The 26,473-nt window shown below is 35.2% G+C and overlaps 1 protein-coding gene across 5 annotated transcripts; it reads left to right on the forward strand.

The window, feature by feature from the left end:
- The first annotated feature begins 14,212 nt into the window (after window positions 1–14,212).
- Window positions 14,213–25,075, forward strand: LOC107777306 (cell division protein FtsZ homolog 2-2, chloroplastic-like). 5 transcript variants are annotated; one of them, XM_075224233.1, is made up of 9 exons: window positions 14,213–14,418; window positions 15,567–16,280; window positions 17,189–17,488; window positions 18,128–18,218; window positions 19,407–19,531; window positions 20,734–20,826; window positions 23,772–23,837; window positions 24,473–24,624; window positions 24,713–25,075. In XM_075224233.1, exons 2-8 carry the CDS (start codon window positions 15,681–15,683, stop codon window positions 24,602–24,604), a joined length of 1,407 nt encoding a protein of 468 aa, XP_075080334.1. In that variant the 5' UTR covers window positions 14,213–14,418; window positions 15,567–15,680; the 3' UTR covers window positions 24,605–24,624; window positions 24,713–25,075. The 5 variants fall into 5 exon arrangements, with proteins under 5 accessions (XP_075080334.1, XP_075080339.1, XP_075080347.1 ...); XM_075224238.1 differs by having other exon boundaries at window positions 24,473–24,604; XM_075224240.1 differs by having other exon boundaries at window positions 14,341–14,688.
- The last annotated feature ends 1,398 nt before the right edge of the window (window positions 25,076–26,473 follow it).

The raw sequence follows: 26,473 nt of genomic DNA on the forward strand, positions 1-26,473 counted from the left end.
CTTTGTTCACAAATGTCATCAATGTCAGGCGCACGGTGATTTGATTCATTCCCCGCCATCTGAGTTACACACAATGTCTGCACCTTGGCCCTTTGTTGCTTGGGGCATGGAGACCAATTAAGTCGGCAGCGTCAAACGGGCATAGGTTTATTCTGGTGGCCATTGATTACTCTACCAAGTGGGTCAAAGCAATAACTTTCAAGTCCGTGACCAAGAAGGCGGTGGTAGATTTTGTTCATTCAAATATCATTTGCCGGTTCGAAATTCCTAAGGTAATCATCACAGACAATGCTGCTAACCTCAATAGTTATTTGATGAAAGAAGTATGCTAACAGTTCAAGATTATGCATCGAAACTCCACTCTATACCGTCCTAAAGCAAATGGAGTTGTTGAGGCTGCTAACAAGAACGTAAAGAAAATACTTCGTAAGATGGTGCAAGGTTCCATGCAATGGCATGAAAAGTTACCTTTTGCTTTACTGGGTTACGCACTACTGTTTGCACTTTAGTAGGTGCAACTCCTTATTTGCTGGTATATGGAACTGAGGCAGTTATACCTACAGAAGTTGATATTCCATCCCTCCGGATCGTTGTTGAAGCTAAAATTGATGATGATGAGTGGGTCAAAACCCGGCTAGAGCAGTTGAGTTTGATTGATGAAAAATGATTGGCAGCAGTATGTCATGGTCAATTGTATCAGAAAAGAATGGCAAGAGCATACAACAAGAAGGTGCATCCCCAGAAATTTGAAGTGAGCTAACTGGTATTGAAACGCATCCTTCCACATCAGGCTGAAGCTAAAGGCAAGTTCACCCCAAACTGGCAGGGGCCGTTCATTATGACAAAGGTGTTGCCCAATGGTGCTTTGTATTTAACAGACATAGAAGGCAAATGTGCGGATATGGCTATCAATTCTGATGCAGTCAAGAGATATTATGTATGATTTCTTTGTTTATCTTCAATCATATTTTATACTAGGCATGCTCAAAGTTGGAATGACGAAGGCATTTATTCTGCTACCCCAAACACTTTAATCCTTTATTACCCCTTTTTGAGCCTTATTTACTTTTCTTTCATACCCCTCTATTGGAATCAAAAGTAGAGTTAGAAATTGAAAAGAAAAAAAAAGAAAAGCAAAGTAACAAAAACAAAACAACTTTTTAGTTTGAACTACGTTCGACCCGATTCCTTTTAAGGATACGTAGGCAGCCTTACACGGTTCGGTCCCATCAAAATAAAAATCCAAAATTCCCCAGATTCAAAGAAACTGGAGCAGAAGTTTTAGTTTTGTAAAAGGATCTAATTTCAAAAGTTGTAATTCTGAACCCCTTCATCTTAAATTCTCTTGAGCCTTCATGCTACCCTTTCTTTCTAAAACCTGTCCAAAAGCCTACACTACGGTCCAAAGAAAGACCTTCTGATCAATCTTTGAGGATACCAAGTCAAGCAAGATAGAGGTATGATTTACATCATGGTTAACACTTTGTTCATGGGCACAAGGAAAAATGAATAACTGAGAGAGTCTTATTGGTGAAAACCCTCACAGGCACCGTAGGGCGATGGTGAGTCGAGAGAAAATTCAAAATGAGAGAGTCTTATTAGTGAAAACCCTTACGGGCACTGTAAGGTGACAGTAAGTTGAGAGAGGAGCAAATGAGAGAGGCTTGCTGGTGAAAACCCCTCGGGGCATTACAAGCCGAATGAGGTTCATGACTTTATAGAGAAATTGAATTATGGATACCCCGGTTTTGAAGTATAAAGACATGGCATGAACTGAAATGTGATTAGTTGGATGGATTAGGCTGATCAATCTGAAATGCATGTCATGATCATTGGAGCCAGCTGCTTCATTCAGATAAGTCTCTTTTCTATTTTTCTTCAAATAGTCATCTCTGTTTTTTCCTTTTTATTCCTAATTCTCGAAGTCACTTCGCTTCGTTTCTTTTGGGTCTATTTTTCTAAGTCTCTGTCAAATTAGTCTTTGTTAAGCAAGCAAGGAAGGACTTCAAATCTCATTACCAGCTTTTTATTTGCACCAAGCGAAATTCGGTCAGGCACATCACAAGTGACATGATTTAGAATGAGCAATGTAGTGGTAACTGAAGTTCAGGTGGTCAAGTGATTCGTGAATTTGTAGGAAATGCAAAGGTTCAACAGTTGTCAGAATAAAAGTGCCATATGACGAATTGAGTGTAAGGGATTCAAGTCATTCAGAGGTTTTGTGGTCGAGGTCCGATCAAAAGGTCAACAATTTTTTGTAGCCCGAAGCATCTAATCAGAATGAAGCGGGGTAGTGGCAGAAGCAGACACCTTCAGCAAGGATACCACAAACTGAATGCCACAATTTCAAACTGACAAAATTTTCTTTGTTTTAAGCAGGGGCAAGAAATCTTGTTTGCTTTGCCAGGAATCCTCCATGAGAAAGCATGTTCCAGATAAGTTCAGTTTTAAGTTTTTAGGACCCTCCTGTATAATGGTAGTTAATTTCAATTGTTCAGGACCCTCCTGGAAAATAAAATTTAATTTAAGGTTTTCAGGACCCTCCTGGATAATGGGATCTAGTTTTAAATTTTTGAGGACCCTCCTGGATAATCGGATTTAACTAACAATCAATGAATGTTCCTGGTATAAATTGGGGTAGAAAATTTTCTCTATTTTATCTATGTTGTTGTGATCGCAGGCGCCCACCTGGAAAATGAGGGAATTTATTTCAAGTTCAAGTCATCAGGTACCCACCTGGAGAATGAGGAAATTTATTTCAAGTTTTAAGTCAGTGCAGGTGCCCACCTGGAGAACGAGGGAATTTATTTCAAATTCAAGTCATCATCAGGCACCCACCTGGAGAATGAGGGAATTCATTTCGGTTTTAAGTCAACATCAGGCGCCCACCTGGAGAACGAGGGAATTTATTTCAGTTTTAAGTCAGCAGACACCCACCTGGAGAACAAGGGAATTTATTTCAGTTTTAAGTCAGCAAGCGCCCACCTGGAGAACAAGGGAATTCATTTCAGTTTTAAGTCAGTAGGTGCACACCTAGAGAATGAGGGAATTTATTTCAGTTTTAAGTCAGCAGGCTCCCACCTGGAGAACAAGGGAATTTATTTCAGTTTTAAGTCAGCAGGCACCCAACGGGAGAACGAGGAAATTCATTTCAGTTTTAAGTCAGCAGGCGCTCACCTAGAGAATGAGAGAATTTATGTCAGTTTTAAGTCAGCATCAGGCGCCCGCCTAGAGAATGAGGGAATTTATTTCAGTTTTAAGTCAGCAGGCGCCCACCTGGAGAATGGGGAATTTATTTCAGTTTTAACTCAGCATCAGGCGCCCACTTGGAGAACAGGGAAATTCATTTCAGGTTTTAAGTCAGCATCAGGCGCCCACCTAGATAACAAGGGAATTCATTTCAGGTTTTAAGTCAGCATCAGGCACCCACCTGAAGAACGAGGGAATTCATTTCAAGTTTTAAGTCAGCATCAGGCGCCCACATTGAGAACGAGGGAATTCATTTCAAATTCAAGTCATCATCAGGCACCCACCTGGAAAACGAGGGAATTCATTTCAAGTTTTAAGAAAACATCAGGCGCCCACCTGGAGAACGAGGAAATTTATTTCAGTTTTAAGTCAGTAGGCGCCTACCTGGAGAACAAGGGAATTTATTTCAGTTTTAAGTCAGCAGGCGCCCACCTGGAGAACGAGGGAATTCATTTCAGGTTTTAAGTCAGCATTAAGTGCCCACCTGGAGAACGAGGGAATTTATTTCAGGTTTTAAGTCAGCATCAGGCGCCCACCTGGAGAACGAGGAAATTTATTTCAGGTTTTAAGTCAGCATCAGGCGCCTACCTAGAGAATGAGGGAATTTATTTCAAGATCAAGTTAGAGGTTATAGAAGCTCGCCTCAAGAATGCGAGTCGGTAGTTCTAATTATTTAAATTTCCATAGAATTTTTAGGATTTTCTGGTTAATTTTGGTGTGCATTTAGTTGCATTTTTAATATTTAAAATTATGAAAAATACCAAAAAATTTCTAAAGTATTCCTTGCATAGCATCTTAGGTTTAATTGCATTTAGGATTTAATTGCATGAGTCAATTGCATTATTGAACGAAAAATCACAAAATATGAGTCATTTTTATATTTTTAGCTTTTAATTGCAAATTAGTGTTTTTCTTTCATTAGTTTCAAGTTAATTAATTATTCTAATAGATAATTAATTTAATTCTACAGATTAGGTTTGATTTAGGATTTGGTTTAGGATTTTATTTAAATTTATTAGAATTTAAAAATCAAGAAAAAAGAAAAAAAAATAAACAAAAGTAGAAAAGAAAGAACTAGATTTGCTTGGTTCAAAATTGGGCCACAACAATTCCAGTGGCCCAAGATCCCTCAAAGCACATGGCCTAATTTTCCTTTAAACCCACACCTAATCTAGCCCAGCTCCACTTAACCAAACCAACCCGGCCCAACGCCTTCTTAATCCCAATCACTCATCCCCTCTCATCTAACGGTCACTATCTCTCCCCACCTTGATATATAAACCCTATTATAATTTTTACAATCCTAAAACTCTAACCTAAGACACCCAAAAATGGCGCTCCTTTCCCCGACTCTGTCCGCCGCTACAACACGCACAACTCGCCGGAATCAGGCAAGTTAGCTCACAAACCCATGCATGTGATCCTTCCTCTCTCCCTCCTCTACGTCACTCGTCCTGTAATGACACCTGACAAAAAATATTCCCTTCTCCCCTATGCCTCACACGCTCCTGATCTTGAGAACGATTTTGGATAAATGGTAGCCATAGGATCTGAGGGATTCAAGATCCTAGGCCTCCATTTGTCCGATTTGGTTCACAAAGAAAGGGAATCAGATTGTTTTGTGGATTTTTCGGATAGAAAAGGAATTTTGGGGCATGACTTGAAGAGAAAGATATGGAAGCTTCTAGTTTAGGTATATATAGGGATGTTAAGAGATATTTTTGACAGACACGATTTTGGACAGAAAACTTTAGAGAGCATTCTAGGGTTTTGAGAAACTTTTGAATTGGGGTCTAACTTTTCTTTTTCAGTGTCCAGTAAAAAAATATTATTTCAATCATCTTCCTTCTTATTTTTCATCTCTAATCATAGAATGAGTTTGAACTTTGAAGTTCTGTTCGGGGGTCGATTTCAATCGTTGTTTCGAGTTCCTTTTCTCTGTTACATTTGAGTCGAAGCCCTTTTTCTCTGTTGCTGCGCAGAAGGTTTTGCTCAAGTTCTAGTTTGGACGTTGTTTTCTTCATTGTAATTTTGGTTATCATGATAATCTATTGAAGTTGTTGTTCATTTAAGAGGTCACATTTTAAACTTTATTCTTCTTCCGTTCTCCAGATTTTGTGTCATGAATATTGGTATTATTTGCTTAATTACTCTTATTTCTATATCTTGGCTTATATGACAATATTTTGAACATTTTTGAACTTTGAATGGATGAGTTTATTTTCAACAGGCATACCGTAGATTTTGATTTCTCTTACCGACATGCTTATGCTGTTTATTTCTGAGCTAGCATATTAAAATGGGTAATTTAAGTTATATACTTGTTTGTCTCTTTTGCCTCCATGGTTTACTGTGAGAAGTTAGTCTATAATTTCGATGAATGTATTCGATCTCTGGTCTTTCGTTATTAGCTTAATATATTAGAATAGTGAGAGTGATTAAGGGACTATAGTAAAGAATTAATATCCACAGCACTGGCAAAAATAGAATGGGAAGAACGATAAAGTCAGAATGGATTATTACTGTAAAATGGCTATGACTGTAATGTCCAGAAATGACTTCATTCTTTATATGAAGGTTCATCTCTCTTTCTGTTATGTTTTCTCACTAACGTTTGCATCACTTTTATTTTGATTTTACTTGCCTGATACGAATAAGTTCGGTTTCTGAGTTATCCCAGATTTTGTTCAATACCACGTTGAATATGTTTCATGTTTAGCTCATTGTTTTCATCCAATCGTATGGTGAATCGGATGGTTATTTCTCTTAAGTGGCTAATTTTTATATAGGAAACATTGTTACTCTGTATTAGCGTGTTATTTCGCTTGTTATGTGATTGTGGGTCTGCAATTAAAAATTACCATTCTGTAAGTAATAGAAACCATGTTGGCCATATTAATTTTTAGTACTTTCGTGTTCACGTTTGGTCTACTGTCTCAGTATTGTTTTATTTTATCTCGTTTGTGTTTGTGTTCCCATTTAGTATCTCTGTATTTTGTTTCGTTTATGTTTATGTTTTGTGTTTTTGTTCATATGTTTTAGTGTTACATTTTGTGTTCACGTTTCTGTGTTATTTTGTTTCGTTTTGCCGTAATAGCATGGGCGGCCCAGTGATATTTGGGGCCTAAAGCCATACTTCAACGAGGGGCCTTAAATTTTCGGCATTACAAAAAATAATTTAGTAAAATTTTATTTAAAATTTATTTTTCTACCTTTTTGAGATACAAAATTATTAATATTTTAATTATAATCAATCTTTTTACTAGGATCATATATGTTCTAGGATATTATTCCATTCTCTTAGAATTTTCTGATTTTCTGAAAGATTTATGATAGATTTCTCACCAACTTCTTCTTCTTCTTGGATTTCATTATCGTCTAGCTCAATTTTGTTAGTGATTTGTTCATCTACCATAAATTCTTCCATATTTTCTGATTCAAAATTTTTATAGTTCGCTAAAAATTTACCAATAACTCATTTTTGGGAAAGTATTAAAGTTTTAACTCTTCCCTTTTTTTGGTGTTTTAAATATGCGAATTCATATTTCTTGTATATATATATATATATATATATATATATATATATATATATATATATATATATATATATATATATATATTAAAAATTCTAATAAATAAACAAAAAGACAATATATAATTAAGAACAAAAGATGTAACGTGGGGAAAGCTTGAAATAAAAGAGTGTTGGCAATTGCTTTATGCTATCTTATTTGAGAGAATGATTTACGAGACAATAAACTTGTGAGTGTAGAGAGGAAAGTGGTAAAATTAATGTAGGCCATGTGATAATGATGATGGTGTATAAATGAGGTAAGAATACACACGTAAAGTTTATGCTGAAACTTTTCGTGTTGCAGCAAAATAGTGACTATTTTTTAATGACTTTACAAACGTTGGCTATTTTTCAATTATCAGTCCGAAAACTGGCTAGCCCATGCTATTTTTACCCCAATATCTCTAGCGGTCCCAAATTATTCTTTTTTCATGAAAAAATATGCTTTTTCTTTGATATGCTAAATATTTTTAAAAGAAAAGTTATTACATACAACTATTTAATATTAGAAATTTTGGGGCCCCACAAATATGGGGCCTCAAGCAATTGCTTGACTTGCTTTACCATTGGGCCGCCCTTGCGTAATAGGCTCACCGGTTTAAACCTTTGGTTGTATTTCACGATTAATTGATTTGAGAATGTCGAAGATTCTGCTTGATCTTATAGGAAATAACCCTTTTAAGTGTATATGGGTTTAGATAGAAACTGATCCGAAATTTCAATAAGGCTGCAAGCTAATACACTTCCCTATAACTAATTTATTTTATTCCTCCCATAATAATTTTTATAACTCATGGCCTCATAATAATCTCAAACCTTAAGGAAATAAATAATTAAACCATGAACATTCGTAGCTTTGCTGTAGGCACGATTAATAAATCATCGTGACTATGGGTACGATTCTTATGGCATAGTCATGATACGTAATCCCCAAGGCGTTTCACGTGACTCGACCATCACTTCAAATAATGATAAAAATAAATATGTCGTAAATCGCGGGTGCATTTCATGTGACGCGATTTGCAATGTGTACCAAAATGACAAGTGTACGATATCGTGACTTGTTTCAGAAATAATTTCATAAATAATTAAAAATGGTTAGAAGATAAAAATATACAATAGGTTTTAAACATGTAATAAATCAGATAATTAGGCCAATTATTAAAAGTTGAGCGACCGTACTAAAACTACGGAACCCGGGAATGCCTAACACCTTCTTCTAGGTTAACGGAATTCCTTACTCGGTCTTCTGGTTTTCGCAAACTTTAAACGGATCAATTTCCTCGATTTGGGATTAAAATAAACCGGTGACTTGGGACACGATAACAATTATTCCAAGTGGCGACTCTGAATTAAATAAATAATCCCATTTTGATTAATGTCACTTTAATTGGGAAAATTTTCCTATCCCTATCCCCTCGAGAAAAAGGAGGTGTGACAGTCACTACTCTACCGAGATTAGGCTTGGCACTTACTAGGTACCACTGTGGTGTACTCATACTACGCTTCTGCACATCTTTTTGTGCAGATCCAGGTACACCTTATCAAACCAGGCATCAGTAAACTAGCTATACGAGGAGACTTCGAGGTATATCTGCCAGCGACCGCAGACTCCGGAGTCCCCTTCTATCTTACTATGTTGTCTTTCTTATTTGCTTTAGACTCTGATGTATAGAGACATAGAGAATAAATTCTTAGAAACTTGTGACTTATTTCTACCGGGTTTTGGGAGTTGAAATTGTTTGAATTGTAGTTTATTTATTTTAGATTTAATTTTTTATTCCGCATTGATAGGCTTACCTAGTCTTAGAGACTAGGTGCCATCACGACATACTACGGGGGGAATTTGGGGTCGTGACATTAACTCCTCCGGTCTTCAAGTTTGTTGCTCTTCAAGTTGAAATGTTTAAACCCTCCAAGTCTCCAAGTTGAAGTTTTCAAGTTCGTCGGTCTTCAAGTTGAAGTCTCCAAGTTGAAATCTTCAAGTCCATCGGTCTTCAAGTTGAAGTCTTCACGTTCACCACTCTTCAAGTTGAAGTCTGCAAAGTCCGTCAAATCTTCAAAGTTTCCAAATATTCAAGTCAATGTCATCAAGTCCACGAAGTCTTCAAGTTGAAACTTTATAATTTTCCAATCTTAAGGTGGACATATAAGTCCATTTGCACCTTAAGTTGGACTCTTCGTGGGTTTGTCCTTAAAAGGAAACTATAACTTTCCAATCTTAAGGTGGATATATAAGTCCCTTTGCACCTTAAGTTGGCCTCTTCGTGGGTTTTTTCTTAAAAGGAAACTATAACTTTCCAATTTTAAGGTGGACATATAAGTCCATTTGCACCTTAAGTTGGCCTCTTCGTGGGTTTGTCCTTAAAAGGAAACTATATTTTACAATCTTAAGGTGGACATGTAAGTCTCTTGAGAGTAATCTCTCAGATAGTCGGGTCATTTTGAGAGTAATCTCTACGATAGTCGAGTCACATTGAGAGTAATCTCTCTGATAGTTGGGTCATTTTGAGAGTAATCTCTCCGATAGTCGGGGCTCATTGAGAGTAATCTCTCCGATAGTCAAGCCATATTGAGAGTAATCTCTCCGATAGTCGGGGCACATTGAGAATAATCTCTCTGATAGTCGGGTCATTTTGAGAGTAATCTCTCCGATAGTCGAGGCTCATTGAGAGTAATCTCTCCGATAGTCGGATTATTTTGAGAGTAATCTCTCCGATAGTCGAGCCATATTGTGAGTAATCTCTCCGATAGTCGGGGCACATTGAGAGTAATCTCTCTGATAGTCAGGGCACATTGAGAGTAATCTCTCCGATAGTCAGGACACATTGAGAGTAATCTCTCCGATAGTCGAGCCACATTGAGAGTAATCTCTCCGATAGTCGGGTTATTTTGAGAGTAATCTCTCCGATAGTCGGGTCATTTTGAGAGTAATCTCTCCGATAGTCGAGCCACATTGAAAGTAATCTTTTCGATAGTCGGGTCACATTGAGAGTAATCTCTCTGATAGTCAAGCCACATTGAGAGTAATCTCTCCGATAGTCGGGTCATTTTGAGAGTAATCTCTCCGATAGTCGGGTCATTTTGAGAGTAATCTCTCCGATAGTCGAGCCACATTGAGAGTAATCTCTCCGATAATCGGGTCATTTTGAGAGTAATCTCTATGATAGTCGAGCCACATTGAGAGTAATCTCTCCGATAGTCGAGCCACATTGAGAGTAATCTCTCCGATAGTCGAGCCACATTGAGAGTAATCTCTCCGATATTCGGGCAAGGATGAGTACTTATTCCCTCACACCCCAAGATTGTCTTCTTCATGCATAGACCATCTCGTTAAGCAAGAACATATGCTTGTTGTTTTACCTACAAAAAGGACATTAGAATAAAGAAAGCACAAGAAAAGAAGAAGAAATTACCTTCGCGTCAATGTTTTTAAGTCGTCAAAAATAGACTCAAAGTAGTTTGCAAATATTGAAAGTGAAACTAATGGAATAAAGATTACTATTATATTTATATAGAAGTCATAAGGCAGTTTTTGAAGGTGAATTGCCGATATGGGATCGTGTATTTTACATTCCGCAAGGGTTTCGGCTATTGCAATGTATCTTCGAAAAGGGAGTAGTCTTATTTCGGCAGCAATGTAGGAATTCGAAGGAAACTCAAATTGTATCTAATCATTATCATATCTAGTCATTACAATAAGAAAGAATTTGTTTCCTAATAGGAAAGTTTGATGTCACTGGCGGCTACAATTAAAGTTTGCATGATTTTGCTTTTGTCTTTATTCAAAGGTAATGATTATTACATTGTTCAGGTAATTGATTGGATTGTAACAAATTACTTGGTTGATACTTTGCATTCTAATCTGGTATGCGACAATTTGATAGTGAGCTAATACTTCGTGACCCGTTTTCGGTTAACCTCAATAAGTCTTTAAGTAGGGGCATTTGTAGGCGTTTAAAATTTACGGAATTAAATTCAAAAATTAATTTACGCTATATTTTAAATTCAAGATATATTGATTCAAATAAATATTATGGGTTAATATAATTGGATTAATTATATAAATCCTATATATATGGATTAAATAAATAAGTTATAATCCATTGGGCTAGCCCATTTAATTGGGCTAAAGTGATGAACCCACTTCATTAAGCCCAAAGTGTCATCTTTCTAGAGGCCTAGTTTGGTGCCACATGTCATATGACGTGGCACGCCAAGTCAAGCGGAAGAGCCAATAGGATCATGCTACGTGTCAAAATGACAAGGCATGCTAAGTCACATTAAAAGGCTAATGAAATCACGCCACGCGTGCAAGTGACATGTTCTGGCCAATAAAATACGGCCTTGTCACACTTCGATTTGATTGGTCGGAAAGAGTTTGTTCTTATCATAACTCCTCCCTCCCACAACTATAAATAGGGGTCTTCATAACCCAGAAAAGACACCAGAAGATATAACAAGAAGCAAGAAAGAGCTCGTGTATCAAACGCTGCAAATTTCTCAACGAGTTCAAGTTCAAGCAATTAAGTTCAAGCTCAAGAACGAAAAACAAATCAAGTTCAAGCTCAAGAACGAATAGCAAATCAAGTTCAAGTTCAAGTTCAAGTAATCAAGCTCAAGCTCAAGAACTTAAATAAATCAAGATTCAAGGAGTACGAGTTCAAATCAAAATTCGTGCTAGTTGAATTCAAGATCATCGTTCGTGGCAACAACTACATACTCAAGATCAAGCTAAAAGACCTTTGGGTTTATTTACAATTGGAAAGAAGAATCAGAGTGTTCATAGAGATTGCACACTCATATTATTTGAAATCAAATATAATGATTGTTGCAATATTTTTCGGTCTTAGATTTATTTTCTCGACGCAAATTTATTGTCTACAAGACTATTTGATTTTTTTTTCCATAAAAAAAAAAAGAGCAGAAATTTTGATTTTGGATAATAAAGAAGTTTCACATAAAGTAGAATGAATCTAAGAGCATGTTTGGAAAGTCACATAGGAATTAGATTTAGGTTTTATTAGTGTAATTACACAATTTGACATGTTTGACTGGCCAAGTAATTACTTGGCCAACATGGAATTTAGTGTAATTAGAGTGGTGTAATTACACTCTTCAATTCTTAAGGAGGAGACGAGAATTGGTGGTAATTACATTGTGTAGTTACAAGGTTGCCTTTTAATTTCTTTTCATTTTGTTTCTATTTTAATTTATTTTCTTTATAACTTTTTATTTCTATTATTATATTTTTTTACTTTTTAATTTCTTTTGAAATTTTAAAATATTTTTTTATGTTATTTATCTTTTATTTTCTCTACCTTTACTTCTTGTAATTCCATGTAATTGCTTATATTTTATTTCTTATTTGTTTTATTATTCTAGTTTTTGAAACTACACCTCCTAATATTAAAAATAATGAGTCATTAACAAGTTTGGCATATAATGAGTGATGCAATTAAAGTAGAATTTTATTGTTGAATGTGGTTATAAACTTATTATATTTCTCAATCTTAAGTTATGTTGGAATTTGTCATATGTTAAACTAATTTTCTTTTTTAGGGGTGGGGGGGGGGGGGTGGGGGGAATTTTGAAATTGTGTTATATTCTTGGTTCCAATTTACTTGTTTTAGTAGCATTGGCTCACATTGCATGTTGTTCATTGTTTAGCTAGAATCGATAGATTAGTTTTGTCAAATATTTGAATAATGTTATGACATTATATTTATAAATATTAATTTATTTTATCAAACATGCATTCCATTGTTTTTAATTTTTGTAAGTACTAAACCAAATATTATTAATTTGAAAAATATCTATTTATTTTATTCCATAATATTAGTTATAAATACACGATTACTAATTAATGTATATTCACGAAAAAATATACATCTTAAATACCAAATCTAATATCATTTATACTTATAAAAAATTATTTATAGGCATATATTTATTATACTAACTTTTAAGTTTTGATTAGTTTTAGTGTACACACTTTGCACGTGTTCCCCATCTTAATGAGTAATATTGATTAAAAAGTTACATAAATATTATTCAAAATTATGTTTAAATTATAAAATAGAAATATAAGCTCCTAAGATTGATAATTATTGATCCTATATAACTAACTTAATATACGATTTTCTTCTCAAATTCACTTCAAACTGTCATAATTTATTAGTTCAATTTCACTCGTTGCAATATTTCCTTTTTAGTTTCAGCAAGAACATATAGCCCTTAAAGATTTAAGAGTTTTTCTAAAGATATTTTTGAAAAGTTATCTCAAATTCATTCGAAGAGGCACAAATAGAGTTAATTAGCTATAATTTTATTACGATTCTTAAAAAAAAAATTCAAATAACACAATAGATTAATTGTACATGAATTAATTATTTTTAGGCTTAATTGTATGTGAATTAATTATTTTGTATAACAACAATAAGAATTTTAAAATGCATATTTAATTGCTTTGCTCTCAACAATTTTACGTGCTTCATGTACTTTCCATGAATGTATTTTTATGTTTTCTCTTTGGTGATGATGTAATAAAATATGATCATCATGTTAAGCGTCTAAATATTATTTATATGGATTTGTTTTCAATTAGCACAATTTATATAAGGTAAAATGCTAATGGATTTTAAAGTCCTAAATATTAGGACTTTTACTTAGTTTAATAAGGAAAGATCTAATAAATAAAATTTGAGTTGATTCTAAGTAATTTAAATTATAATTTTATCCAATGCAAAATATATTTTTAAAGGGTAAAAAAGGCGAACGACATTTCACTAAGGGCTTTCGTGCTTTTAATATATAATTACTTCATTTAAAATTTAATCTAACTGTCTAATTACACTTATGCAACCAAATAGTAAACTTGTAATTATACTATAATTATACTATGACAAACAAACAGGTCGTCATAATTATAATATTATATAATTTACCAGGCTGTGTAATTACTACCCTAGTAATTAGACCAATTCCAATTACGTGGTGGCTTTCCAAACAGACCCTAAAAAGCAAAGAGTAAAGGTGATTCTTTAAGCAATTCATGTGAATGATTTTAAGGCCCCGTTTGTCCAGTTTTTTTATTTTATTTTTTTCAAAAATGTGTTTGTCCATGAAATTTTGTAATTTTTTTTGAAAATAATTTTTTCAAAAAGCCAAAAAGTGGTTTTGACCTCTTTTTCAAAATTTTCATAATTTTATTTCCCCACTAACAAAACTGTAATATTTTTTCAAGTGAAATACATATCCAAATATAATTTTAAATTTCAAATATCATTATTCAACTTAACTCCAAATAATATTTTTTTTCAAAAATTATAATTCTTATGTCCAAACGCCTACTAATACTTAATAGTTTTGGTAGAATGTGCAAAAGATATTTTACAACGGGGCTAAAGGTTCAAACACAAACAGCACCAAAAGCCCTTCAGAAACTAACAAAAAATTGGAAAAGGCGATTTGCCAACACTTCTCCTAGTCCTACTCTACTGTGTGACTGTGTGAATAGAGTGCAACAACACCATCAGTAGCCAAAACTCCGGCTCTCTCTCTCTCTGTCTCTCTCTTTTTCTCTTCAATTTAAGGTTTGCATTTTCTCTCTATATATATCTTGTTCCTTTTTCGCAGTTTTAGGTTTTAGGTTTACAATTTTTTTAGCGCCTTTATACAATCCATACAGTTGTAAGAGGGAGCCAAAGCTTATGAGTTTGAGATTGTAATCTAAGTTACTTTACTGTTCTAAATTAATAATTTGTACCATATTCAATTAATAACTCAAGACAAATATATAATTTGAACTAAAGCTGCTGGGTTGGACCAAACTCGTAAGCCACACTCTAGCTTCGCCCCTGATTGTAAGTTTTTTTATTCTTCTGAGGTTGTTTTCTTTGTGGGTTTTTGTAATGCTACTTAATAAAGATTGTTTTTTTTTCCTGTTCATGCTATTGCATTTTCTTCTTGTTTTTTTGCTTTGCTGCTATCTGGGCTGTGTTAACGTTATGCTATATTATACTTTGTTAAATCTGAAAAATGTGGCCTAGTTTTTGGAGTTTGACAATTTATATCTGTTAGTCACTCTATATTATTGAGTATTGGTATTTGGAAACTCTTTACAGCTACCCTTTACAAGTTTCCTCTAATCATATGCAATGGCGAAGCTAGAAATTTTGCTAAGGGTGTTCAAAATTTAATATATATGTATAAAAAGTAATATTTGACGCATATAAACAGTATAACTTTCACAAGATAGGGGTAAGGTTTGCGTACACATTACCCTCCCCAGACCCCACAAGTGGGAATGTGGGATTACACTGGGTTTGTTGTTGCTGCTCTTGTTGTATAAAAAGTTGAAGATAAGGCACAATGGAAGAGGAAAATCCATATAGGTGATACCTACTAGCTGGGAATAGGTTTTAGACATGGTTATATACCTACTACCTACTATTACTCTTATTTATACTCCCCTCCGTTCCAATTTATGTGAACCTGTTTGACTGGGCACGGAGTTAAAGAATTTTTTAAAATCTTTCTACTTGCATTTTTAGTTTATTTTGGTAATGACGACGATGTGAGTTGAGCTAAATGAAAAATTGAGGATTCATATTGTCGACCCCAACTTGTTTGGGACTGAGGTGTAGCTGTTGTTTGTGTTCAAAGTGACCACCCTTCAGTCACTATAGCTCGGTCCCAATATTCATATGTGGTTCTTAGTTTCTGTTTTATTGATTTGCAGGTGCTGAAATAAAATATTGGGCTGAATTTTCAGATATTATTTAGGTGGTTGGTTGTATTTTTTAATTCCTGGGATAATCAGATTAGTTTGAGTTGAGTGTGGGATTTTGCTGTTATGGCTACTTGTACATCAGCTGTGTTTATGCCTCCTGATACGCGACGGTCACGTGGAGTGTTGACTCTTCTTGGTGGAAGACTTTGCGCCTTGAAAATGCAAGATGAGAAGATTGGATTTTTGGGAGTTAACCAAAAGGGTAGTTCGAGTTTGCCCCAATTCAAGTGTTCTTCCAATTCCCATAGCGTCAACCAATATCAAAATAAAGATTCATTTCTAAATTTGCATCCTGAAATTTCGTTACTTAGAGGCGAAGAAAGCTCGAGCGGAAATGTCACTGAGAGCTTGATGGATTCCTCACGCTCGAACAATTTTAATGAGGCGAAAATCAAGGTGGTTGGTGTAGGAGGTGGCGGATCGAATGCAGTAAATCGCATGATTGAGAGTTCGATGAAGGGTGTAGAGTTTTGGATTGTGAACACTGATATTCAAGCAATGAGGATGTCACCTGTAGCGGCTGAGCAGCGACTTCCGATAGGTCAAGAACTTACAAGGGGACTTGGTGCAGGTGGTAATCCAGATATAGGGATGAACGCCGCGAACGAAAGCAAGCAGGCGATTGAAGAAGCTGTCTACGGCGCAGACATGGTTTTTGTTACTGTAAGTTCAGCCTTTGTTTAACATGATTACTTTATTGGAAAAAAGGAGTTTGGGGTTATATGGAATTTACCTTATATCCTTTGTTTTTTTTTCAGCTCTCTGGTCTGTCAGAAGTTTAGATTTCATTTACTATTGTATAGCAACTTCTGATCTTTCTTTCTTCTATCTGCCTATTGCCTTCATATTGCATATGCTTCAAGCTTGAAGAGAATGAGTGGAAGAAGGAATCATATCGATTTTGAAATAAAACACGAGTATCTTAATAGCCATTAACACTACCTTAAACAAACTTGAAGTATCTATAACAATGAAATAATCCCCTGTATCCCATTTTATGTGTTTCTTTCAAACTTGAAGTATCTATAACAAGTAACTGTATTTCACGAAAAAGGATCTGGTTTTACTACATCATCGTTGCAAAGAGTTAATAAACTTTCAAAACCTAGAGAAAAATGGATAAATGAATGAGAGACTATATTGGTACAAGGATAAATGGATGGTAACTGAATTGGTGATTGTAGCATGGCCAGATCTTAGTATCAATAAAGTCCCATACCAAGCTTTTATGAACAGTAAATGATGTCCGGAAGTCACAGTTAAAATTCTTAATGTGAAGAGACATCTTTTAGCATGCTCATCAAAAAGGATGTTTTATCTTAGAAAAAGGGGGCAGCCCACTGCACAAAGTATCCCGCATTCACGTAGGGTGGGGGGAAGGGCCGCACCCCGAGGAGTGTGATGTAGATGGTGTACCCTAACGCTAGCGTTAGTGGCTGCTTCCACGGTTCGAACTCGTGACCTATAGGTCACATGGAGACAACTTTATCGTTGCTCCAAAGCTCCCTTCACGTTTTACTCTCCCACTTTTGTTTCTTTCTCACATGTGGTTTCCAACATGTTATGTGCAGGCTGGAATGGGTGGAGGAACAGGGACTGGTGCAGCTCCTATAATTGCAGGAACTGCTAAATCAATGGGTATCTTAACTGTTGGTATTGTTACAACCCCCTTTTCTTTCGAGGGGCGAAGACGAGCAGTTCAAGCCCAAGAAGGTATTGCAGCTTTGAGAGAAAATGTCGATACTCTAATTGTCATTCCAAATGACAAATTATTGACAGCTGTTTCTCCATCGACCCCGGTAACTGAAGCTTTTAACCTGGCTGATGATATTCTTCGGCAAGGAGTTCGTGGAATTTCTGATATTATTACGGTAAATATCTATATTCCCCTGTACCTTAGTGTAAACTGAAAGATGTATATGAAGTGAATACTCTAATGAAGTTTCTAAGTCATTGACAGGCTTAGCCGGATCTGTATATCGTTCTGTGTACTTGTGCTATTTACAATCATTAGTAAAACTTTATTTTATAAAAAAACATATATATTTCATCACCGTTTTTTCTTGTTATGCTGTTAAATTATTTTTGCCTTTTAATACATGATGCTCGTCACTTGCTATCCAACTTTGATTGGCCTAATGTATGCCCTAGAATTGATTTTAATCAATCAATCAACTATGTCTTAATCCCAAACTAGATTTGGTAATGCCCTAAAATTGATTTAACGATGCTTAGTTCCTTCCTTTGGACAAACTGGTCCGTAACTACAATAAAACTTGATCGGGGAAGTTTACCATTTTTTTGGTGATGGTGGCGGGGGATGGTGACCTCGGTAATTCAGTGTATAATTTCTCCAAGTATTCATGTTTCTGCATTTTGTTTAACCTTTTCCAAAAGTCTGCCATTGTCACAGCATCATTTTCTCAGTTGTGTTTTATTCAATGTTTTGAACCAATTGAATTGCATATTAGAATTTTCTTAAGTTGCATATATATCTTCATGAATTACAGATTCCTGGGCTAGTAAATGTGGATTTTGCTGACGTGCGTGCTATTATGGCAAATGCTGGTTCTTCTTTAATGGGAATAGGAACTGCTACTGGTAAGTTGACAAAGCTATTTCTGATAGTTGTTGGCACTAAGCCATTTCTCTTTGTTGGTTTCCTTTTAATTTATGATGTCACGTGATTTAGAGTCCATCTGTGTGATGTGATGATGTTGCCTAATAAGAGACAAATGCATGATTAAATCATTACTTGTGCCCTTAAATAAAAAAAATCAAGGGCCAGAATTTATGTAGCTGATCTAAAGGATTTATGTAGTTGTCAGAATTCATCCATATTGTCTAAACTATGCGCTTTTACTTGAAAAGTTGTCCACCAATTGACTAAAATATTGTATTATGAGAAAGTTTATTGTAATATACTACTCCCCCTGTCCCAAAAAGGATAGATACTTTTCGGATATCGAGAGTCAAACTTCTTAACTTTGACCATGAATTCGGACTTAGAATCTTTAAGTTTTTTTTTAAAATAAAACTTGTATATTTGGAAACTACATAAAAAGTATTTAAGTCACAATAATTAAAAATTCAAAATATTTAAAAGATATATGAAAAAGTCGCTGTCAAAGAACAACTCGTTTGACTCTCGAAATCTGAAAAGTATCATCCTTTTTGGGACGGATATGTCTTTAGGAATGACATATTTTTGCATCACTGCCCTTTTTCTTGTACAAAAGTGCAGCCCTCGACATGTTTCAAGGTTTATAAGAACTTTAACCACCCAGACTAAATAGCAAATAAGCTTCAGACTAAATTACTGAGATGTTTTTGAGGAGCTTTCTTTTTTTGTCTATATATAGAGATTTAGTGAAATGTGGAGTTGAGGTGAAATGAAGGTTGTGTTCAGCAGACAAAATATTCTCTTCTCTTTTAAGAACCAAGAAATCTGTTGTTTCTAAACTCATCTGACATGTTTCTATGAGTTTCCTCCTATTATTGGATGCTATTTGGCTGCAGATTTAAGCTTTCTTTCTATTTGTTTTTTTAGCATAGCTTGCTAATAATAGTGATTGATGGTCCATTTCTTGCTGGAACCTTTCCTACTTCTGGCTTGTCCTCTTGCGGGAAGTTGAAACTATACACATTTTCTATATCTCCCAAATAGCTGTATTTAGCAGTGAGACTATTGCTGCTAACAAGATATGTTTTTGTCGAGAATGGATTGATCTGTTGGTGCTGGTACTAACTAGTCAAGCAGAGAAATGATATTGTTCGTTGACGTTACAGGAAAGACCAGAGCCAGAGATGCAGCATTGAACGCCATTCAATCTCCTTTACTGGACATTGGTATAGAGAGGGCTACTGGAATTGTGTGGAATATAACTGGTGGTAGTGATCTAACATTATTTGAGGTACCCAACTATTCTCTCTTGCCCTCGCTCCCTCTCCACCGATACACTTATTAATCATCCATATGATGCACCTCTTATTGACTGAAAAAAGTAGACATATATTACATAATGAAGAAAAGATTCTGCAGTAAAAGCCTTTTACTTTTTTCAGTGGGCATTTTTCTGTTGAAGATATGTATGAGTGTGTGAATTTCCTTGTGTTATTGTTTCTTAGAGAGTAAATAAGAGAGAAGCTTTATTTAAAGGCGCATGGGGGTTGTAGAAAATCTGGCCTATGCTATTCTTGATATAATTCTTGGACATGATTCTGCTGAAGTTGTATCCTGAAAGGGACGCCAAGAGTATAAGTTATTATCCAATTTAATGGCAATAAAACCACAATATAATTTCCAGAAGTTAGAAATTGCATATTTTATGAAATAAAAATAAGTTATAATGTTAAATTTACAGACTTCCTACGAGAGTCACAATATTTGAACAAAACTTTGAACTTTAAGGAAGAAAATGGTTTTCATGCTCTCTAGGTAAAAGTAAATCTTGAAACTCTTTTTATCTTATGTTAGATAGAGAGAGTTTTATGCAGTGCAGTCTTTCTACCTTGAGTTATTTAGTTGTACATCATGAGTTTTAATTTGTGAAATAGATGATATATTTTGTTTATAGTTACTCCCTCTGTCCCGATTTATGCGTCGTACTTTCCTTTTTAGTCTGTCCCAGAAAGAATGCCGTACGTCCTTATTTAGAAATAGTTTAACTTTAAACTTCCTACTTTACCTTGATGAACTGATTTACAGCCACACAAATATCTATGGTTTGTTTTGACGACAAGTTTCAAAAGTCTTCCTTGCTTTCTTAAACCCTTTCCGAGTCAAACACCGCCACATAAATTGGACGGAGGGAGTATTAAGTTTTGGTGGCATTTTAAGCCATGACCAGGATTACATATAAATATAAAACATCTGTACTAATGGTGCTATGCTCTGATTTTCAAAGTGTTTCCACGTACGAGTTCAAAGCCTTTCCTGACCTCCAAGTTTCAAGTTTGCAGAAAATTTATCTTTTTCCTTGTTATGATAATGGTTTCATTGTATGCATTCATATTTTATGTCCGCGGGCGTATCCAGAACGATGCTAATTTCCGGCTTATCTTATTCGTGAAGTCAGCTTTCATATCCTTACATGTCCTCTTTGCACTTTACTAGGTAAATGCTGCAGCAGAGGTTATATATGACCTTGTGGATCCTAGTGCGAACCTTATTTTCGGGGCCGTGATAGACCCATCAATAAGTGGACAGGTATGTTACCATATCTCACTAGGTTATAATATTTCTTTTGTGACATGATTCTTCATGGATTTTGACATGCATCAATGCTACACCGTATTCAGGGTTGGGGAAAGCGAGCACTTCAGCGCTTAAAGCGTGAAGCGACTCAATGCGAGAGGGTTGGCGCTTCAGAGAGGGTAGGCAACACAGCTTCACTGAAGCATGCGCTTTTGTCGAAGAAGCGTGTAGCGATAGGAAGCGAAAAGCGATAATAACACGCGCTTTAATTTTGTTTAAGTTTTAAAGGGTTGATTTTAAAGAAAAAAGAAGCTGCATCTCAGAAGAGGCAAAGAGTTTGGGAGTTCTTTAAGGGATTGCTAGTAAAAGAGAGAAAAACAAGGACACTGTGTGCAGGGTGCAGGTGGTTAGCACCAGAGATAAGGATGAAAACTAAATCTCGTTATTTATGTGAATGTTGAATTTGGAACCCTACGTAATTGTCCTAAGGGTTGCAAAATAAAATTATATTCAGAGACTAAGCAAATTGATGGCACGAAATTAGGCTGACAGAATAAATGAAAAATCTTCAAGAAAGTATAATTATATTCTCAAAATATGTTTCAACCAAAATTGTAAGAATCTGATATCGTGCAGAAAGAGAACAGGAAGAAGAGAAAGTTGTTTAAGAATGAAGAGACTAATAGAGATAATCAGCTTCCATTCTCTTCTTCCTTCTACAACTTTCTCTTCCTCGTTATTTCTTTTTGGCAGAATGGCCTAAATGGCACCTATACTTGTGCCACTTTGTCATGCCGGTCCTCCTACTTCACTTTTTTTCATCCAGACACTTTAACTTGTTCAAAATCTATATTTTAAACCCCTCTGACCGTGTGTGTATCTCACTTGCTTGATGTGGATGACACATCATATTCCACGTCATTTTTTATATTTTATCTACTAAAAACACTTATTATATACTATTTCCTTGAAGAAAAAGAAAAAGAAATTCAATGCCTCCATCTCATCTCTCTTCCCTCAAATTCACAGAGTTCTTCTTCCTTGTCCATTTCATATCCCTTCTCCATTCTCATCTCCCTTCTCTGTCTCACTATTCCGTCGATGAATAGTCATTTAGGTATTTTTTACTCAAATGATAGAAATTGGTCAGGCCAAGAAAGTGGCTATTCATGCAAATGATCCAAATTTTGATGAACCAGAAGAGAATCAAACTGAATCGTGAACCTAGATCTTTGTTGAAGATTGACTTGAATAATGATTGAGTTTGTTTTTGCATTTTGAGATGTAAATATATGAGAATCTGCTAATGTTACGGTGATCTATGCAGATAGAAGGAAAAATAGGAAGGATCTGTTATCTGGATTTTGGGGGGGATGTTCACAACCAGAAGGGGGAGGGGTAGAAAGAAGAAGCTGGGGAGGGGAGAAGCGTACAAGGGGGGAGGAGGTTGTTGTTGTTGTTTGGGGGGGGGGGGTAGTGGGAAAGAAGAAGAAGAAGCGTAAGGGAGGGGGGAACGAAAAGGGAGGAACAGAAAGAGACATATCTCTTTTGGTTTTTTCTTTTTTTTTTACTTATTTATTTTTCATTCTTATTTTAATGATTTTTTCTTCTTATTTTAATTATTTCTGGTTCAAAATGTTCATATTCCGCGTGAATTACACCCACTTTGTCCAGCTCTACCATTATTTTGCCACATGTGCTTGGTCAACGGTCAGGGGGTTTAAAATATAGATTTTGAACAAGTTAAAGTGTCTGGATGAAAAAAGTGAAGTAGGAGGACCGGCATGACAAAGTGGCACAAGTATAGGTGCCATTTAGGCCATTCTGCCTTTCTTTTTTACATGGTATTAGAGCCTTTACTATTTTCTTAAACACCTAAACCTACGAGAAGGCAGCCTTATGGCCCCTTGCCTGGCCAAAATTTTTCTAACTGCCTTGCCTTAAAAAAACTGCCCTTTTCGCCGTATCATTGATGTGAAATTTTTGTTCATTGAAAAAAACGCAGCAGATGTGACATTGGCTTCATTTTATTCATCATTTTTTGTTTATCCAGTTCATGACAAACGTGAGTAGTTTCTAATTTTGCAACACAAAAGATCTTATTATCACTTGTCATTCTCATGATTTATCATCATTGTACATTTAGCGTGTTATGAATGAACTAACCGTTAGCGTAGTTGAGCCTATACTAGTATACCTTAGTAATGGATGAGCTCTTTGGTAGTATATAGGATGAGGTTGTGTTAATTAACAAGCTAGCAAATGATGAAATTATGAGAGGCACTATATAGTGGGAGGGTCGTATGATATGTAGAAGTGTAATACAGAAAATATGCGCTACAACTTTAGCTCCCCCAAGAAGAATGCAGTGAAGTGAGATTAGATAGATTGTGGTTCCTAAATGCAAACGGTTGAGCATCTAACTCAAGCTTCCAAGAGAATGACATAATAGAAGATGAATACCACAAAATTAAAATAGGATTAATAAAATGGAGGAATACAACGGGGAGTGCTATCATTATGAAAATATCTACCAAAATGAAAAGAAAGCTCTATAAAACAATTTTGAGACTAGCAGTATTATATAGCAGTAAATGTTGGGTATCCACTAGATGAATGCAAATGTTAACAAAGAAACAGAATATAATGAAAGTAAAGGATCCGTATATGCAAAATCGACCAGTTTGATTTAAAGCTTAGTTGTCACAATTGCATTGGGTTTGATGTATACCAAGAGTATTTTAATTTTGGTTCTGAGGCTTATATATTAGTGTATGGATTAGATGAGATTTAGAGAACCTCTAGTTGTAGATATCTCTAATTTGTCTGAATGTAGACGTAAAAGATCAGTTTATTTTGGTACTTTTTAACCACTAATTTGAAATTGTTTCCCCTGAAGTCCTAACGAATTTACGTTTCTCTTCTTGGTCAATCTCATCGTTATCCACTCGATGCAGGTCAGCATAACCCTAATCGCCACTGGTTTTAAGCGCCAAGAAGAAAGTGATGGGAGGCCTCTCCAGGTATTCCTCTTTTCCACCATCCCTTCACATCTATGCTGCATGTGAAAAACCTTAAGGGTCGTTTGGTTGCTGGTTAGGCAGGGAGTTAGTCATGTATTAATACTAGCATAGCTTATACCAGGTTCATTAGCTTTTTAGATGCTTTGTATAAAATTCAGCATACCAAGTACGGTGTTTGGTTATCATTTTACAATCCCACATAAACAAAACAGGTACTATGAGTCAATCATGTAATATTTATGCAGGGTAGAAGATGGAATAGCTAAACTTTGCATAACTAAATCCTGCATAACTAATCCCGTATAATTAAACTTTGCATAACTATCCATGCAAAATTCTTACCAGCAACCAAACGACCCTTAGTGTTGGTCATCCTGTAATGTATGCTTTACGATGTTCGACTACAGGGGAACCAACTAACTCAGGGAGATGTCTCACTTGGAAATAACGGACGACCTGCGTCCTTTATGCAGGGTAGAAGATGAAATAGCTAAACTTTGCATAACTAAATCCTGCATAACTAATCCCGTATAATTAAACTTTGCATAACTATCCATGCAAAATTCTAACCAGCAACCAAACGACCCTTAGTGTTGGTCATCCTGTAATGTATGCTTTACGGTGTTCGACTACAGGGGAACCAACTAACTCAGGGAGATGTCTCACTTGGAAATAACAGACGACCTGCGTCCTTTTTGGAAGGTGGTTCAGTAGAGATTCCCGAGTTCCTCAGAAAGAAAGGGCGATCACGCTACCCAAGAGCTTAAGTTAGTCTTTGTTTTTTCCTGTATGTATTACTTTCTATTCCTTTTCTTGTTCTCCAAAGAGTTCCATCTCTATCTTTCGACATGATAAAGCATGTGTTATATGTACAGGATCTTTGGTTATGCATCAAATATCGAGTTTTATCTCATGGAAAGCATAGTCCATATCAATTTTCTTCATAAAGTAGTTAGATGTCTGTTTTAAATTTTCTCCATTAGTAGGGCCTATACATATTAGATTGTCACTAAATGTAATAAGCTGGAGATACTATCATAGATTGATATTAGAGGCACAAGCAGTTTGATAACTTTGTGATCTGTAAAGCTGCTGTAACATGGATAGGTGAACTTGTGCACATACTTGTGATTTAGGATCAGTTTTAATACTCTTTTATTTAGTAGGTAATATCAATATGTTGTTTACAACATTTTTTTCCTTTTTTTTGCACAAATGATATGTTAAAATAATTTTCATGAGCCGAGGGTCTACCGGAAACAGCCTCTCTACTCCTTCGGAGTAGGGGTAGGTTCTGCGTATACACTACCCTCCCTAGACCCCACTTGTGGAATTCCACTGGCTGTTGTTGATGTTGATATGTTAAGATACTGACATGGTACAATGTTACAAAAATACTACTACTAGGTTATATCTTCTTATCTGTTCAAGCGTTGGTGAACAAGAGTTACTCGGTACCTACACTGGTGGGAGGTAGCATGTACCCAGTTACATTAGTCGAGGTGCGCACAAGCTAATTCGAATACCACCGTTATAAACAATGAAAAAAGAGAGAAAACACTGGTGTGGTACAGAGATGAATTTTGGAAGACTGTTTTGTTCACTACTGTAGATGAAAGATCCAAACATGAGTATCTAAGTTAAACCATTTTTCTTTTTAAATGAAAATAGTGCATATAGGAGCCCTTTTTCTCGTAAATGTAAGGTCAAAATATTCGAACGACCCATATTAAAATGAGCTCCTTTTCTAGTCTCATATATTAAAATATAATTCCTATAACTATTATTTTGAATCTAAGTTAAAAGTTCCCCTTTAAAACTAAAAGTTTAGACATACTAAAATTATCTACAATTCTGCATTTGCTCTTCTAATCACCATAACAATTAGTATTGCCATTTAAAAAAGTTAACCATATGCAATATAACATTGTAAGGTTTTCCTTCTTGTTCTTTAATTTAGTTTAACATTATACTTTTAGGGGTCGTTTGGTTTGAAGACAAGTTATGCTGGGATTAGTTATATTGGGATTAGTTATACTGATATTATTTTTTATTGATTTTTTGGTATGCTGTATTAATTATGGGATTGCCAATTTTACTGCTTTATTGTGATATAACTTATCCTGAAATTATTATTCTACCATCTGGCATGTATAAGTTATCCCGATACTATTTTTAATACCGGGATAATTTATCCCAAGATTAGTAACCAAACGAGAAATAACATCGTACTAAATTTTTATTCTAGAATTATTTTTACTTATCCATCGTACCAAACGACCTCTTAATTTGTTTAGTGCTTGGCCTCATAAGGGTGTTTTGATTCAAAATTCTCATCTGTTTTCAAGTCATGACATAAACTTTCAGTCCGATGAATTAAATATTAAAAGTTTGTTCTTAATAGTCATTGATCGAATATAACATAAAATATTCACTTCTATCCTTTTCGTCAATTTGGAAAATTGCTCTTTTTTTGGCCGCTTGTTGAGGTTCGGATTCTTAGAGATATCTAAAACAGAATGTCAAACTCTCAGAATATTTAATAATCAATAGAACTAAATGGGCTATATTAGTATAAATCCCAAATATTGTATACCATATTCGAAATTAATTTAAGTTAGATACGTTAATTCCGT

The sequence above is a fragment of the Nicotiana tabacum genome, chromosome 2 (assembly GCF_000715075.1).
Source record: "Nicotiana tabacum cultivar K326 chromosome 2, ASM71507v2, whole genome shotgun sequence".
In the NCBI taxonomy this organism is placed as follows: Eukaryota; Viridiplantae; Streptophyta; class Magnoliopsida; order Solanales; family Solanaceae; genus Nicotiana; species Nicotiana tabacum.

Excerpts from the sequence above, each read along its gene's own strand:
- LOC107777306 (XM_075224233.1), top strand. The coding sequence starts at position 15,681 with ATGGCTACTTGTACATCAGCTGTGTTTATGCCTCCTGATACGCGACGG. Across the intron at positions 16,281-17,188 it reads CAGACATGGTTTTTGTTACT|GCTGGAATGGGTGGAGGAAC; the intron begins GTAAGTTCAGCC and ends TGTTATGTGCAG. Across the intron at positions 23,838-24,472 it reads GTGATGGGAGGCCTCTCCAG|GGGAACCAACTAACTCAGGG; the intron begins GTATTCCTCTTT and ends GTTCGACTACAG.